This window comes from Notolepis coatsorum (assembly GCF_963971535.1).
Source record: "Notolepis coatsorum genome assembly, chromosome: 6".
Lineage (NCBI taxonomy): Eukaryota > Metazoa > Chordata > Actinopteri > Aulopiformes > Paralepididae > Notolepis > Notolepis coatsorum.
This window is the reverse complement of record NC_140170.1, coordinates 143,765,676-143,783,777: the sequence shown is the minus strand read 5'-3', so window position 1 is coordinate 143,783,777 and position 18,102 is coordinate 143,765,676. Positions and strand designations below refer to the sequence as shown.

The 18,102-nt window shown below is 43.0% G+C and overlaps 1 protein-coding gene across 1 annotated transcript in view; it reads left to right on the top strand.

Moving 5' to 3' along the window:
* itpr1b (inositol 1,4,5-trisphosphate receptor, type 1b) overlaps positions 1-18,102 on the top strand; it is a 367,911-nt gene that overhangs the window by 198,222 nt on the left and 151,587 nt on the right. Inside the window, exons 36-37 of the mRNA XM_084317431.1 lie at positions 10,886-11,034; positions 13,183-13,294. Coding sequence (XP_084173557.1) covers positions 10,886-11,034; positions 13,183-13,294 — 261 coding nt within the window. The remainder of the gene's footprint in view (positions 1-10,885; positions 11,035-13,182; positions 13,295-18,102) is intronic.

Sequence of the window (18,102 nt, the reverse complement as noted above, 5' to 3'; positions counted from 1 at the left end):
ATAAAACTTGCACAAAATTGGCAGATCAAGAGCAATGCATAAAGTGCGGATATAAAATAAGTATAAAACGAGCATAAAATAGACAAAGTCAAGGTAAGGCATAGAACATTAAATCACATAGATTTTCATATTAGGATCTAAAATCTTAATAGGCCTCTTTGTTTAACGGTTTGATTATCACTGATACACATAATATAGACACGGTTGTTTAGAGCTGTCAGAGCCATAGGTCTTTCTCATATACTTTGCCTTTTCCCCCATTCTAAGGTACAAAGTTCACACAGCAGGATTATATTATAAAAGTAATAAGAGCAGGACATATATTATAAAAGTAATAAGAGCAGGACATATATTATAAAAGTAATAAGAAGGTCTTTCTCATATACTCCGCCTTTTCCCCCATTCTAAGGTACATTATAGAACAATTACAGTTTTGAATTACTCTCTCTTGCCCATCCCTTTCTTCTCCTCCCTACCTGCCTCTCTGTCTCAGGCTGGGGCTCCTTATATATGATATCACAACGTGTAAGCCAAAGGGTTAAGTGTGAACAGGAGAAATAATACACTGCATGCTGTGACTTTATGTTCACCGTAAATTAGATGTTTTGGATAAAGAGGGAGTTATTACGTGTCGCACGGAGGGTTTATAAACATTGAGTTTCTATGACAACCAGCAATGTGGGCAATACGATACTCTGTAACCGGCTCCCAGTCATATCCTAGGAAGCCTGCTGTTATTCTTACTAATCCTTTCAGATTATACACCCTGACTTCTTGAAACACATGACTCAATATTCTGTGGAAGTCAACACCAACAATTGTCTGTAGATCTGGGATTTTTTTTTTTACCTTTTTATTTACCCACTGAGAACGTACAGTATGTTCTTTTATTCAGCAACACCCTGCTTCACACACAGTTCCACACATTCACACCTGGGAGCTGTCCAGTACAACCACAGTCTTTTGGCCACTGGGCCGCTCCATTGGAGCAGTTGGGAATAATGTGCCTTGCTCAACGGCACGTCAGCATTGGATATTGAGAGTCTCCCCCTGCCCACTTTGCACCATACAATTTTTTTTTCAGCAAATCTCTGAAGTAGTATGAAGTATTGTGCTGTCAGAATGTAATGTTCAATGTAATGTTCGCTATTGGTTATTTGATTGTATATGATTGTCACCTTGTTCAACAACCAGGTACATTATAGAACAATTACAGTTTGTTCAGGAAATTCGTATTGAAATTGATAAATCAAATAATATATGCATGATAAATCTTTTGTATTTTCTTCTTTTTGAAGCATTTTACAACAAGTCTTTAATTTTGGGAGAGAGGAAGGAGGACAGCCTTTGTTCGTTTTTGTTTCCTTGCGGCCCTCTAGTGGTCAAATATTCCTGCAGCTTTAAAAACTGAATATTCGATGACGAATAATATCAGATTTTTAGTGTGCATATGAACTCAACCACTGTGAAATATTACATTGTGAAAACGCTTTTTGGGGGAAACTGTTATTCTGATTCTTATATAGCGTTTTTATCCAAAGTGCTTTACAATTTATGCCTCACATTCACCCATTCACTCACACAGCGATGGTGGAGTCAAACCATGCAAGGTGCCAACCCACTCATCAGGAGCAATTGGGTGTCTTGCACAAGGACACTTTGATACCCCGGGAGTAGCCGGGTATCGAACCGGGAACCTTTCAGTTATCAGACGACCGATCTACCTCCTGAGCCACTGTCGCCTCCCAGTCTAGTCTATTAGCCTGTCCGTTGCGTGCAGTGTGTGTGCAGAAGTGAGGGAAAGATAAATGATTCCTGAGGAAGTCATCCTTGCATGTTTTGTGTATCTGGCAGTGATTTATTCTGTAGTTTTCGTTCAGTAATCCACCTCTTAATCCATCCGCCCACGACACAACCCCCCCTCCCCCATGCGAGGTCTAAAACACCAGCAGGCTTTGCAGTGCGCTTGTCCTCCTTTGCATATTTCCACACTGTTGCTCACAAGAGATGTGACTCATGACAGGGCGTGGGCGGGCGAGAGGCGTTGGAGCCAGTGACCTTACAGTAGGTCATACATTTGTTTTGATTTAGTGTCTGGTCAAACTAAGTGTCTCTGCCTGCCTCCGCTTTTCTCACATCAACAGCAGCTTTTATGACATATCGACGTGGCTCCTTTTTTGAGCTTCATTTGTGGTTTGATTTCTTAAGGGTAGAATCTGTAGTGACCTTTTAGAGCTAAATAGCCCTGCTTAACTCTTTGACTGCCACGCTGTTTTTCCATCTTTACTCCCTGGTGCCAGCTTTTTTTTTTACCATTTTCACGCCCGTTCTCCGACGCTGGGATCATTACAGAGAGGCATGTTTTATGATGGGATCATCACAAAGACATGTTTTATGATGGGGATCATCACAAAGACATGTTTTATGATGGGGTTCATTACAAAGACATGTTTTATGATGGGGATCATCACAAAGACATGTTTTATGATGGGGTTCATTACAAAGACATGTTTTATGATGGGGATCATCACAAAGACATGTTTTATGATGGGGATCATTACAAAGACATGTTTTATGATGGGGTTCATTACAAAGACATGTTTTATGATGGGGATCATTACAAAGAGACATGTTTTATGATGGGGATCATTATAAAGAGGCATGTTTTATGATGGGGTGCGCTAAAATAGACGCTACCTTTGTCAGCAGGTCCACCAAAACCCTGTCCACTCTTGCTTCAAGTGTCTTGGGTCAGAACAGGATCAATAAATATAACGTTAGTTGGCCCGTTAGCAGCACCAGGGTAACGTTACATCCAGGTAACGTTACATCCAAACAGCCTGTTTGAAAATACTAGAATCCAACATAGTCTGGTGAAAACGCACCTTATCATCCATAAATCTGATTGTTTTATCCTCTTCATAATAATCTCCAATAGTTTGCGGTTGCCATTGCCGGTCAAGTTTTCAAGCCTCTGGAGTGCTCTCCCGGCGCCGACTATACCACGGGACGTTGAACAGAATAGTTACCTCCTCGGCCGGTTTGACATAAGTGTGATAGTTTTGTCCTCTTTATAATAATCTCTAAAAGTTTGCGATCGCCATTGGTACCTCTCTACTCACTGCTGCTCCCTCTCGAGTTCTCTCAACTCTGGCATGAGAGCCCCCCACACTAAACTAGCCCAGTTCAAAAGATAGGCGATACTGCCACCTATCGGGACTCTTATCGTCATTTCAATTCTAATTTACTCAGAGGTACCAGGAACACACACCAAGGTCCAATTGACTGTTTAGAATAATAATTATAAAAAAAAAATTTAAAAAGAGAAATTTTTTGGCAGTTAACATTTTGGATGCCAGCGACGCTTTTTGTCGTTAGTTCATGCCGACCTATGAATGCCACCAACGCTATATAGCGTTTGTTTGTCGTATTTTTATTTATTGGCGATTTGAATTCATATTTCATCAATCGAGCCTCAGGTTAGTGCTGCAGAGTCTCTCTGAGCTCAATTGGGAAGATACCGCCCCCTATCGTCTCTCCCTGTGTAACTGCACCCCATTAGTTTAGACTGATGGGGTGGGGGGGGGCGGGCCAGTTTCCTCATTTTACTTTTCCGTCAAGCCAACTGAAGAGACCCAAGTTGATCGCCGACCCCAGAACAGCGTGGATTATGTATTTCCAGCACCCAACGCTGAATCAATAAACGCAATCGATATTTGAAATGGCGATCAGGAATTGGAATAATTTTTTTGGATAACATCTGATCTGAGGTAAGGAATCTATTTTACCAGTCTTGGGATAATCAGAGCTTTTTTCACAGATATATCAACGTGTCCCATGTGTGTGTGTGTGTGTGTGCCGCTGATCAGGAAATGAGAGAATCGATTTTTCAGCCCGCTTCTATAGCGTGCATAAGTACACATATACTATCGATAATCTAGCGTTTATTTGAAAACGATTCATAAATAGGCCGAAAAATTACAACATTTTTGTGTATGCCAGAATATTCCAGTAAATGCCGTTTATCACGGAATCTTTATATTTTCCTGAAAAACGAGGGCTTTTCAAAATGCTATAAAACGGAAATGAAGCGATTATTAAAAAAAATAAATAAAAAAAATCCGTTTCGACAATGTTGACTGCAAACAAGTCATTGATAAGCAACGGGCAGATTAGACACATAGCCATAATTTAAGACAGAGATTATGCGTTCACAATGCCATCATTGAAGTGGGTGCTGGCATTCAGCCAGGTAAGTACGACACCCCCTGGTGGCTCTGAAAGTGTTAACGGTTGGCTTTGAAAAACGAGAAATCTCATTTTTGCCAGCCAATGAGTTCATATTGCACTTTGTTCACTTAATTTAGATTTAATATACAGTATATATATTTTTTATATTATTATACTGTGGATTTCTCCAGATATATCTTAGCAGAGCCTGAGCTGTGTCCAGCAATAGCAACCCCTCGCCTATACCCACTCAACTCCAGTACACGCATCATGATGTGAGGAAAACCCAAGGCAGGCGGAGTCAATTTGACCAGGTGCTAAATCAAAACAAATGTATGACCTACTGTAAGGTCACTGCTGCTAATTACAGATTGCACCTGTAAGTAATATGCCCAGTGTTTTTTAATCAGTAACCGATGTGAAAGGTGTGAGACTCGAGCTTGCTTGTCGAGAAATCACATGGTGTTTTTGAATAGCGGCGTAGCTCACTCATCTGTTTTCCTTGGGAAACTTATATAAATATCTGTTCAATTAGAGAGCACTCATGCTCATCCAGAGTGGGAGGCGCTGGTCATAGCGAGGGGGGAAAAGTCCAAACATAAAGAAATAAACCTTTTGTCTCTGGATTCACATCCCTGGGAATAAGGACCGCTTACTCCTCAGAAAACCTTGCACGATTGACTGACTTTCTTCAATGAGACATCTTTGTTCCATTAGTCTCACAATAAAAGGAGAACACCGTGTTATTCGCAAATGCACTCCATCAGGTTCATTTCATTTCTGGAACGTGTTTTCCTTTTTATTGTGTGAGACTAATGTAATAAAGATGTACAGTTGAAGCCAGTCAGTCCATCGTGCAAAGGTTTTGTATATAAATCTTTGTCACAGTCACTGCCCAAATTGTTATCTAGGCTGAGTGGGTTAATGGTAGTGTTTTGATATGGGTGTTTCAATCCATCCATCCATCCTACTGTACCTTTCTTCCTTTCCAGTCTTTGTGAAAATTAAGAGATGGTAAAATGATTCAGATTCACATTTGTAAATGTTCTTACATTCAGAAAATAAATTTGAAATGCTTGTTTTTCCCGGCTCCTCAACTGTAGTACTTTTGTAAGCAACCCCGAAACTGCGATCGTTACCAAAAGCATGTTTTAGGTCCGGTAAAATACGACACTGTGATCGGTACAAAAGCATGTTTTAGGTTAAAAAAATACCAGCAGGTTACCTAAAATAGACCGTACCTCAGTCAGAAGGTACTCCAAAATGAATAAATCCCAGTCGTCCCATGGCGATCGCAATTACTTGTGTATATTGGACATGTCATCATACGGGAAAGAATAGGTCTGAGGCACCAAATCTCAGACCGATTGCTATGTCCTGATCCACTCCGAGGCGGAAGCAGCCGGAGGTAACTCAGTACTGGAAGACAACTGATATCCCCAGTTCAAAGGGTAGGCGATACTGCCACCTGGCGGCATTCGATCGTCATTGCAATTCCAACGTAGGCAGCTGTGCCAGGGAGACACAGGCAGCTCCGAGTGAGTGTTTAGAATGGGGATCAAAGGAAAAAGATCAAAGGATCAAACCCAGAGAAAAGTCGGGTTTGGCGCTCAACGGTTGGTGACGAAACCCGAGTAAAGTCGGGTTTGGCGGCCAAGGTGCTTTTGTGTGTATGCTCATGTGATGATTTAGTCTTTCCGTCAGTAGTCTGTTTGCCCGGTGGAAGTAACTGCAAGTAAATGCACTTTCAAACTTGTAAACCTAACTCAACCTTTTTGACTGTCATTAAAAAAAATTGCAATTTTATTGAGAATGTTTAACATTTGAGATACTTCCCAATACTAAAGATGCAGAAATAACCATATATATATATAAATATCCCCTAGCTGAAATAGCCCAAATAAAGAGTTTCTGTCTAAACTCTTAACGGTCAACTCGGTAAGATATTTTATCTTTGGGAATGAGAGTCTTCCTGAATTTCCCCAAGGGGATCAATAAAGGAATATCTTATCTTTATCTTTGAACCATGTAGTCTCAAATCAAGTTCAATTACGAGGAGTCTAAACAGTATAATATGGACTATAATGTAACAACCATGAAAGTACATTCTTATTCCACATAGTTGCATGTGATGAATGAATGAATGAATGAAAACTTTATTTAACTGATTGCAGAATTGGTACAATACAGTACGGCTCAATACACACAATTGTTAAGGGGATGCAGACCAGAGAAAGACGTTTGTCTTGTTTACATCAGGGTCCCCCATTTTCAATTCATATTGACATTTATGACATACTCAACATACATGACATTTATGGCATAGGGACATACGGGTATTTAGTACTGATACATTTGTGACATATACGGTATTCAAATATACAGTACTGTTACCCATAGATCCTGACAGAGTATATACATATGATGGGGAGGGGACTGTACATTAGGAGGGGGTGGGTGGGTGGGAGAGAAATATACATACAGTGGTGAGGAGACTGTACATTTGGAGTGGGTGGGTGGGTGGGAGAGAAATATACATACGGCAGGGAGAGAATATATACATGCGGTGGGGAGGAGACTGTCTATTAGGAGGGGGTGGGGGGTTTGGACATTTACGGTGGCCAGTTTCGAATTGCAGCCTCCCGTAGGTGCTCTTTAAGAGCGGTTTTGAATGTGGGTAGGGATTCACATTCCTTTACAGTTTTGGGTAGGGCATTCCACATTGATGTGGCATAATTGCGAAACGTGTTTAGTCCCTTGTTTGAGCCGAATCTGGGTTTAACATGATTTGTTGAGCTTCCTCTGGTGTTGTGGTCGTGGTATTCACTGACCTTTGGGAAGTATTTTGACATGTACCTTAGTAGTATAGTGTATCTTGTAGACCAGGCCCATTGCAAGTTGCTGTACTCTGTCGTCTACTCTAAGCCATCCTAGGTTGTCAAAGTGGGCAGGGGTGAGGTGGGTTCTAGGGGTAAGGTCAAGTAGTAGTCTGACCAGTTTGTTTTGTGATGTTTATAATCTTGTTTTTAGCGCCTTTGAGTTGATTTGGTACCATGAGGTGCAAGCATAGTCATAGTACCCTTGAATGAGTGCTCCTGCCAGAGTCTTCAGGGTATTCTTGTTTACCAGAGAGGAGATCCGGTACAAGAATCTAGTTCGTTGGTTGACTTTTTTCATTACATTGGATCCCATTTTGTCACAGGAAAGATTTGCCTCTAGGATGGAACCTAGGTAGGTAATTTCATCTTTCCTTGTGACAATATTGTCACCCACTGTAACTGAGAAGCCGACGGTCTTGCTGAGTTTGTTATTTGAACCGAAGAGAATGGACTCCGTTTTGCCCATGTGTAATGATAGTTTGTTATCAGCGAGCCATATGCATATTTTGCCTAGTTCCGAGCTGAGGGTTTTTTCAACCTGCAACTTGTTCTTGTCAGAGTCAAGTCAAGTCAGTCAGAGACCAGCAGGGCTGAGTCGTCCGCAAACAGGAACAAGTTGCAGTCACAAGCTGACGACATGTAATTTGCATAAATTAGGAACAGTAGCGGTCCTAGTATGCTTCCTTGTGGAACACCACAGCTCACTGTGAGGGGGGGACGACAGAGTACCGTTTACCTCCACCATCTGTTCTCCCCCCCCCCCCCCCCCCCCTGTGGTGTTCCACAAGGAAGCATACTAGGACCGCTACTATTCCTAATTTATGCAAATGACATGTAGTCAGCTTGTGACTGCAACTTGTTCCTGTTTGCGGACGACTCAGCCCTGCTGGTCTCTGACAAGAACAAGTTACAGGTTGAAAAAGCCCTCAGCTCGGAACTAGGCAAAATCTGCATATGGCTCGCCGACAACAAACTATCATTACACATGGGAAAAACAGAGTCCATTCTCTTCGGTTCAAATAACAAACTCAGCAAGACCGACGGCTTCTCAGTTACAGTGGGTGACAATATTGTCACAAGGAAAGATGAAATTACCTACCTGGGTTCCATCCTAGAGGCTAATCTTTCCTGTGACAAAATGGCATCCAATGTAATAAAAAAAGGCAACCAACGAACTCGATTCTTGTACCGAATATCCTCTCTGGTAAACAAGAATACCCTGAAGACTCTGGCAGAAGCACTCATTCAAGGGTACTACGACTATGCTTGCACCTCATGGTACCAAAGCACCTCAAAGGCACTAAAAAACAAATTACAAACATCTCAAAACAAACTAGTCAGACTACTGCTTGACCTGACTCCTAGAACCCACCTCACCCCTGCCCACTTTGACAACCTAGGATGGCTTAGAGTAGACGACAGAGTACAGCAACTTGCAATGGGCCTGGTCTACAAGATACACTACACGACCAAGGTACCCATGTACATGTCAAAATACTTCCCAAAGGTCAGTGAATACCACGATCACAACACCAGAGGGAGCTCCACAAATCATGTTAAACCCAGATTCGGCTCAAACAAGGGACTAAACACGTTTCGCAATTATGCCACATCAATGTGGAACGCCCTACCTAAAGCTGTAAAGGAATGTGAATCACTACCCACTTTCAAAAACACTCTCAAAGAACACCTATGGGAGACTGCAATTCGAAACTGGCCCCTACAAATGTCCTAACCCAGTTGTACAGTAAATTACCAAGCTTTGTCAGTATTCCAATGTACAGTGTACAGTGTGTGTGTCCCCACCTCCAATGTACAGCCCCCCACCCACCCACCCAACCCCACCCCACCTACCCAACCTCCTCCAATGTACAGTTTCTACATCAAATGTATATACACTCTTTTTCTGGACACTTTTTGTATCACAAACAGTACTGTATTTGCAAATCTGGTATGTCATAAATGTATAGATGTAGCAGTACTGTCTATCTGTATGTCGTGTGTGTCATATATGTTATGATGAATTGAAAATGGGGGACCCTGATGTAAACAAGACGAAAGTCTTTCTCTGGTCTCCATCCCCTTAACAATTGTATGTATTGAGCTGTACTGTACTGTACCCATTCTGCAATCTGTAAACTTTTCAATCAATCAATGCCCTCCAGGTAGGATTGCATCCAGCTCACTGATAAACTATCAAAACCAATTGCTTTTAGCTTGTCAATCAGAATGGAGTGATTGACAGTGTCGAAGGCCTTTTGTAGGTCCAGCATGACCATGCCGCAGTATTTGCCCACGTCCACCTCTTGTTTGATGTGGTCGTTCAAATAGAGAAGGCATGTTTCAGTGGAGTGGGATGTTCTGAAGCCAGATTGGAATTCGTAGATTAGATTTTTTTCCGCCTCGTAGACTATTTCGTAGACTATTTTCTCCATGACTTTCGAGATGGAGGTAAGAATAGAAACAGGGCGGTAGTTGCCTGGGTCTAATTTGCTGCCCTTTTTGTGCAGAGGGGTCACTCTCGCAATTTTGAAGTCCTTGGGGACGTGTCCCTGTTTTATGGAGAGATTTATTATGTGTGTGATGACTGGGGTGATGGCGGCTGCTGCGTCTCTGAGGAATTTGGAGGGGATGTTGTCATGGCCAGTGGCCTTGTTAGGTTGGAGGGCGCTCAGTTTTTTGAGTACCTCATCGATTGTTACCATTTCTAGTTTGAAGTCGTCTTTGCGGACCCCTAGGTTGAAGTCATCTTTGCGGACCCCTAGGTTTTTGTAGTATTCTACTATGTGTTCTACCCCATAATGCCCTGAGTGGGAGGGTAGTTTGTTTACCAGTGTTGTGGCTATGTTTGTGAAGAAGATGTTTAAGTAATTGGCTACATCCAGCTTGTCTGTGATGAGCGTGTTGTCCGTCTTTGTTTATGTTTGAGAATCTGGTTTTACGTTTTTTACTGCAGCCTAGTTGATTATTGAGTAATTTCCAAAGTTCACATGGTTTGTTTTTGTTTTCCTCAGTTTTGTCATTGATGAATAATTTTTTTGCAGTTTTGATCATGGTGTTTACGTCATTTCTTAGTCTGTTTCTTTGAATTTTTTGTTCATCCACGTGGGCTTGGAGTTCACTATTTGAGCTTTTGGAAAGCTTTGTCTGACTTTTATGAAGTTCCGAGCATTTTTTGTCTCTGGTTTTCATAGCAGCCAGTATTTCAGTGTGCATCCATGGCTCAGCGTGATTTTTAACCCTGGTGGTTCTTAGGGGTGCCATGTTGTTGAGTATTGTTGATTCTACACATTTCTCACTTTAAACGTTTCTCAGTGACTGACCTCTCTTCTCTACAGGACATAGTGTCTGCCCTGGAGGACCGTCTGAGGCCTCTCGTCCAGGCTGTCTCTCTCTCTCTTTGCCCTGCAGGACATAGTGTCTGCCCTGGAGGACCGTCTGAGGCCTCTCGTCCAGGCTGACTCTCTCTCTCTTTGCCCTGCAGGACATAGTGTCTGCCCTGGAGGACCGTCTGAGGCCTCTCGTCCAGGCTGACTCTCTCTCTCTTTGCCCTGCAGGACATAGTGTCTGCCCTGGAGGACCGTCTGAGGCTTGTCGTCCAGGCTGACTCTCTCTCTCTTTGCCCTGCAGGACATAGTGTCTGCCCTGGAGGACCGTCTGAGGCCTCTCGTCCAGGCTGACTCTCTCTCTCTTTGCCCTGCAGGACATAGTGTCTGCCCTGGAGGACCGTCTGAGGCCTCTCGTCCAGGCTGATTCTCTCTCTCTTTGCCCTGCAGGACATAGTGTCTGCCCTGGAGGACCGTCTGAGGCCTCTCGTCCAGGCTGAGCTCTCCGTGCTGGTAGATGTCTTGCATCGACCAGAGCTGCTCTTCCCAGAAAACACAGAAGCCCGCAGGAAGTGTGAGAGTGGAGGATTCATATCAAAGTAAGATATAGAAACCACCCACACTGGCCCCTCATAAAGGACTCCTACATGTCGGTTGGTGCGCCTGCGCAGTAGAATCAGGAAGCGACGGGGGCGGTGTCCCTCCAAAGCGCAGACCCCCGACGCTGAAAGATCGCGCTGTGCAGGTGAAAAGATGCGACGGCTGCTACCTCGAGTACCGGAGGGGACTCGTGCAATGTATGGCTTCGTCCACATTACAGCCGGCTTGTGGGAGGCATGGCCAAACAGCGTTCGAGACAGGGGAGGGTAGAATTGGACGATACGAAATTGGGATGGAAGAAATATAGAAAATGGGAGAAAAAGTTGATCAAAAAACAAAGTAACCACATTGACTTCTGTTAGAACAGTGGTTCTCAACTGTTTTCCATGTCACGGACCCCCACATAGATACACATTCACACCCGCGGACCCCCATTTTATAACATCTTGTCTCGGGGGGCCTCCACATGTTTGTTGTTAGACATGGCTTAGTCCAGAATTCCATAACTGTCTATACTGTAGGTGGGGTGTTGAAAATCACTGCACTAGCCTACCAACAATTTATACTTCCAATATCTCAAAAAAACAAAACACTGGTCACTGGTGCCAAAACACTTTTTGTGTCCCCGTTTGTTACAAACAAGAACAGAATGAACTGTTCCTTTTAACGACACCCTCCTCCCTAGTATGATATTCAGAAGGATCAACATGATTTCTTCATTATGTCTCTGAGTTTGTTTGGTTTGGAGGTGAAAAATGGTTTATGCCTTGATGGGAACCAAATGATGCTTGGCTGCATCAAGTTGTAGTTTAACTAGTGTGTATTGGGAGACTTGAATTTCTATGTTTTGGGTGCATAGACTCATATTAGTTAGATAGATAGATAGTATCGGCCAATATTTATAGTTTAGCTGTTAGCGCAATTGGTATTGGCAGTCAAAGTGTTATTGGTGCATCCCAACTAAACTTTTTAATGAAAAAAATCCACTTTTACAGTCCCGCTTTTAGTCAAAATGTTTACTACCATGTTACCTCTTCTCAAGTTTTACTTGTGTATCTACTTTCATCGAATGAGTCTGCTGTGGGAGGTAGATTATTTAGCTCATCTGATGAGTCTGCTGTGTGGAGGTAGATGATTTAGCTCATCTGATGAGTCTGCTGTGTGGAGGTAGATGATTTAGCTCATCTGATGAGTGTGCTGTGTGGGGGAAGAAGCAGTTAGTGGAACAGCAGAATAAACGGTTAGTGGAAGAAAGCGTTTTAACTTCAAATTGAGCTATAAAAGTGGATTTTTAGTTCACATTTCTTACCAGACTATATATAATACTAATATGAACCGAAACCTTCATATTTCTATTTTACAATTCTGATTCAATGAAAATGTATATTAGTGTTGTGATGAACAGAGGCAACTTGCTTGTTGTTCAACCAAGTCTCTTTTATCTCTCAAAAAAGAGCATAAACATCTGGAGTCTCATGGCCAGTACAGAGAGACTCAGAAGGAGCTTCTATCCCCAGGCCATCAGGATGCTCAATGACAATGACACTATGTAACAACCCATCATCCACACTCACTGCACACACATCCACATGTACACACATCCACATGTACACAGTCACTTTAAACAAACACTCACCTTACCACTCACTTTACTCACTTTATATTTATCTATTATTACAGAAATGTGCACTACATTCATACCTCATTTGCACCTTGCCCTAACTGTTGTACCTCATCTCATTTCTGCATTGTACCTCACTGTTACTCATTTTACTCTGTATTGTATATTGTATATGTATATTGACTGAATATTCCTTTACTTTTTACTTACTTAATAACTTTATTTAAAAAAAAATTACTTATTTACTTTTTTTTTTTTTTTGCTGTACAGTATGTAGCACACTCTTAGGGGCTCATACAGAAACAAGCATTTCATCATAAACTATTCTGTATTTTACTATGACAAATAATAAACAAACTTGAAGTAGGGTTGAGATACAACTACAGTATTTGATTGTTATTATTACTACCCACAGGGCTTGAATTATTGATATATATTCCTCTCAACTTGCACTGTGTTCGCATTGCATTACAGAACAGACTCACAGGGAGGACAATTATTCATTGTATCTTGTGTCCCTGATCAGGCTCATCAAACACACCAAGCAGCTGCTGGAGGAGAACGAGGAGCGTCTGTGCATCAAAGTCCTGCAGACCCTGAGAGAGATGATGACCAAAGACCGGGGCTTCGGGGAGAAGGTACTTCCTGAGGCCCTGTGCCCGTCGCTGAATCTCTTATCAGATATATGTCACTACCTGCGCTCTCCCTCAACCGTGCCCCGAGACGTAGCGGATAGTAGCCCTGTTTTTTTGTGCAGTGGTGAGGTGCATAGAATGGTCAAAAGAAGAAATGAGAAGGTTGAGCTCTCCGGTCCCACTCCTGGGATGATGAGAAGGTTGAGCTCTCCGGGAAGGTTGAGCTCTCCGGTCCCACTCCTGGGATGATGAGAAGGTTGAGCTCTCCGGTCCCACTCCTGGGATGATGAGAAGGTTGAGCTCTCCGGTCCCACTCCTGGGATGATGAGAAGGTTGAGCTCTCCGGTCCCACTCCTGGGATGATGAGAAGGTTGAGCTCTCCGGTCCCACTCCTGGGATGATGAGAAGGTTGAGCTCTCCGGGAAGGTTGAGCTCTCCGGTCCCACTCCTGGGATGATGAGAAGGTTGAGCTCTCCGGTCCCACTCCTGGGATGATGAGAAGGTTGAGCTCTCCGGTCCCACTCCTGGGATGATGATAAGGTTGAGCTCTCCGGTCCCACTCCTGGGATGATGATAAGGTTGAGCTCTCCGGTCCCACTCCTGGGACGATGAGAAGGTTGAGCTCTCCGGTCCCACTCCTGGGATGATTAGAAGGTTGAGCTCTCCGGTCCCACTCCTGGGATGATGAGAAGGTTGAGCTCTCCACTCCTGGGATGATGTGAAGTCCTACTCTACGGCACTTTGCAAAAGGAAATTGTCCTTTTGTCTTTTTGGTCTGGCAAAGAATAAAGTTGGCTTCTGAGTTACTTTATACTTGGACAGCTGCTGAATGTTATGTGTATGTTCTCATTTTAACAGTAAAAATCCTTGAGAAAAACAGATTCACTCATTGCTCTGCCATGAAATATATCTTCTTTACTTGCCCTGTTGATATGAGCCATGGATATTAACGCACATCATTAACAACCTGAGCATGCTCTAACTTCCCCTAACACTAATACGCCATTCACGCACCTGTCTGTCTGGCTGTCACTGGCCACCAGCATTAATATCAAGTCACTACTAGTCCTCCTAAGTCGTTCAGCTTTGTTTTCTGACCGGTGATATGAGGTTCTGTACGGTCTCTTGTTCTCACTAATTCCATGCATTGTTTGCCATACAGATGTATTTGTGGCATCCCATTACAATAGGACCCCGCAGATCCACCACAAATATATTTTCTGTATGCAGAATTTATACAGTTGCTGTTGAACTACATGCATCTCATCATCCCCACGGGTAGGTCTGGGACGTATACCGAAACAAAGGTATGGATTGTTACTATACCATTGTCCACGATGTATACAAATTCAAATATACCCCTTTTGAATGAAAAAATTACAATTGTATTACAAAAAAAATACATAATTTCAAATAGATGTGAAATCACACTGTAGGTTGCTCTGGAAAATATATCGTTTTAACATCGTTATACCTTCACAAATAACAAAAGTATTATTATATAATTTTTTACCATATCGCCCAGACCATGAGTCCCCAGCCTCCTACCACCACAAATAACATGTTTTTTTTTATCTGCTTTTTCTCCCATTTTCTATTTTTTCTCCCATCCCAATTTCGTATTGTCCAATTCTACCCTCCCCTGTCTCGAACGCTGTTAGGCCATGCCTCCCACAGGCCGGCTGAAATGTGGACGAAGCCTTGCATCACGTGTCCCCTCCGGTACACGAGGAGGCAGCCGTCACATCTTTTCACCTGCACAGCGCGATCTCTCAGCGGCGAGGGTCTGCGTGGGAGGGACACGCCGCCCCCGTTGCTTCCTGATTCTGCTGCGCAGGCGCACCAACCGACCTGTAGGAGTCGCTGTCCACAACGTCCGATCCCCACCCACCAGCTTCCCACCCCTAACACTGCCAATTGCGTTAGTATGAACGACCAGCCAAGCTGGTAGCAATGCCGAGAGCTGGGCTCGAACCCACACCACAAATAACCTTTGAACCCAATGCACCCTAACCAGCTACCACCACAGATAACCTATTAACCTCACAAACCCCACCTTCTACCACCACAAATAAAATAAAAACTATGAACCTAACAAACCCCAGCCAGCTACCACCACAAACAACCTACAGTATGAACCTAACGAACCCCAGCCTCCTTCCACCACAAATGACCTAGGAACCTAAGGAACCCCAGCCAGCTACCACCACAAATAACCAACAAGCCTAATAAACCCCAGCCAGCTACCACCACAAATAACCAACAAGCCTAATGAACCCCAGCCAGCTACCACCACAAATAACCAACAAGCCTAATGAACCCCAGCCAGCTACCACCACAAATAACCAACAAGCCTAATGAACCCCAGCCAGCTACCACCACAAATAACCAACAAGCCTAATGAACCCCAGCCAGCTACCACCACAAATAACCAACAAGCCTAATGAACCCCAGCCAGCTACCACCACAAATAACCAACAAGCCTAATGAACCCCAGCCAGCTACCACCACAAATAACCAACAAGCCTAATGAACCCCAGCCAGCTACCACCACAAATAACCAACAAGCCTAATGAACCCCAGCCAGCTACCACCACAAATAACCAACAAGCCTAATGAACCCCAGCCAGCTACCACCACAATAACCAACAAGCCTAATGAACCCCAGCCTCCTACCACCACAAATAACCAACAAGCCTAATGAACCCCAGCCAGCTACCACCACAAATAACCAACAAGCCTAATGAACCCCAGCCAGCTACCACCACAATAACCAACAAGCCTAATGAACCCCAGCCTCCTACCACCACAAATAACCAACAAGCCTAATGAACCCCAGCCAGCTACCACCACAAATAACCAACAAGCCTAATGAACCCCAGCCTCCTACCACCACAAATAACCTGGGAGACACTGCTGTTTGTGTGTGTGCATTTGACCAGCCAAGCTATATCTAGCTACCCTAGCTCTACTAACTCTCTGCTCCCTTATACTCTTTTCTTCCAGCTGTTTGCCTTTGATGATGAGATGGATGTGGCTGAGGTTGATAATTTTCCTTATTTCTTCTGTGGTGTAGGCCTACATGTACTGTAATATCTGTGATGTAGACCTACATGTACTGTATTATATGTGGTGTAGACCTACATGTACTGTGATATCTGTGGTGTAGACCTACATGTAATACATATATGCGATGTAGCCCTACATGTACATGTACTGTCATATCTGTAGTGCAGGCCTACATGTAATATATGTGGTGTAGGCCTACATGTAATATATGTGGTGTAGGCTTACATTTAAAGTCCCCATGAAACGGCTAGCAGAATGATATTTGATTATTTAAGTATTTCCTGTAAAAACAGGAAGCTAAGTAGGGACTTAGCAGATATTGATTGGCGTTTACAGTAGCCAATAGCGCTGAATGTGCATTATGGTCGACAAATTTGCTAGCAAGCTAACGTTCGAAACATGTTGCAATGTTGGTAATGTTAGAATCCTAACATTAGCTAGCAAGCTAACATTGAACATTGGTTTAGTTAAAGAGGCAGAGTGCAAACTTAATTACAATGTGAGATGCATGTAATTCTAGAAAGCATTTAATTGGACGCAAATTTAGTATACGCCCTTGTGTGCAGGATGACTCATTCATTATTTTTTATCGTTTTCTAGGAAATTACTAAATCTAAAACACTTTTTAAGAATACCTTCAAAACAACTTTTAATTGTCATTGTTGGAACAGATGGGTGATGGCCAGTGCAAGACATAATGTGATCAAATAACTTAAACATCATCTATTTTGATTTCATGGGGCCTTTGATATCTCGTCTGCCACTAGCTATTTAGATGTGCCTAACTGTGCTACACACAGGCTTGACGTGTCGTGCCTCTTCTGCACATAGTGTTTACGTAAAAGTTATCCGCGTTAGACTGTCTTACCGCTAGCATGTAGAGCTCTTGTTGTGCTTTGCTGAAATGTAACATGTTCGTCTGTCCGTCTGTCGCCTGTTTACAGGTTTTTCTGCTGGTGTATGTGTATGTTAACACTTTGAATGCCACCCACGAGTTTTCTCGTGTTATTACCCCCCGGGTTGAATGCCCATCACGAGAATATTCGTTTTTTTTTTTGAAATCATATTGCATCAAGCAAGCCTACCGTTGGAGATCCAGTCACCCCAGGATGTGAAAAAAGCGCCCCCTATCGTCTCCCAGATGGTAAATCACCCTTTTGGATTGCACTCAATGAAAGTGAATGGGAGAAAGGATTTCTGACTCCACATTTTACGTCTCACTCACGCAGCCGGCATCGACCGGCATCGACCGGCATCACTCCGGAGCCTGAAGAGCAGCAGGGATTATGTGTTCTACTGTATACACGGTTGATCAATACAATGATCGATTTTTTCTAATGGTGATCAGGAATTGGAATAATCCATTTGGATACCATCTGATCTCAGGTAAGGAATCTATGTTATCAGTCTTAGGATAATCAGACTCGTTTTCACGGATATATATAAGCGTTTCCCCTATATGTGATATGGCTGTTTTGACTGTAAAAGCCATCAGGAAATAAGAGCAGCTATTATCAGCGCGCAGCACGAGCGTGCGTGCGCACACATATACTATCGATTATCTAGCGTTTATTTGAAAACTATTCATAAATAGGCCGACAAATGACAACGTTCTAGAATATTCCAGTAAAAGGCGATTATCATAGAATGGGTTGTTTTTTCCGCAAAAACTAGTGATTTTCAAAATGCTATCAAACGGAAATGAAGCGATAAAAAAAACAATCTGCTTTGACAATGTTGAC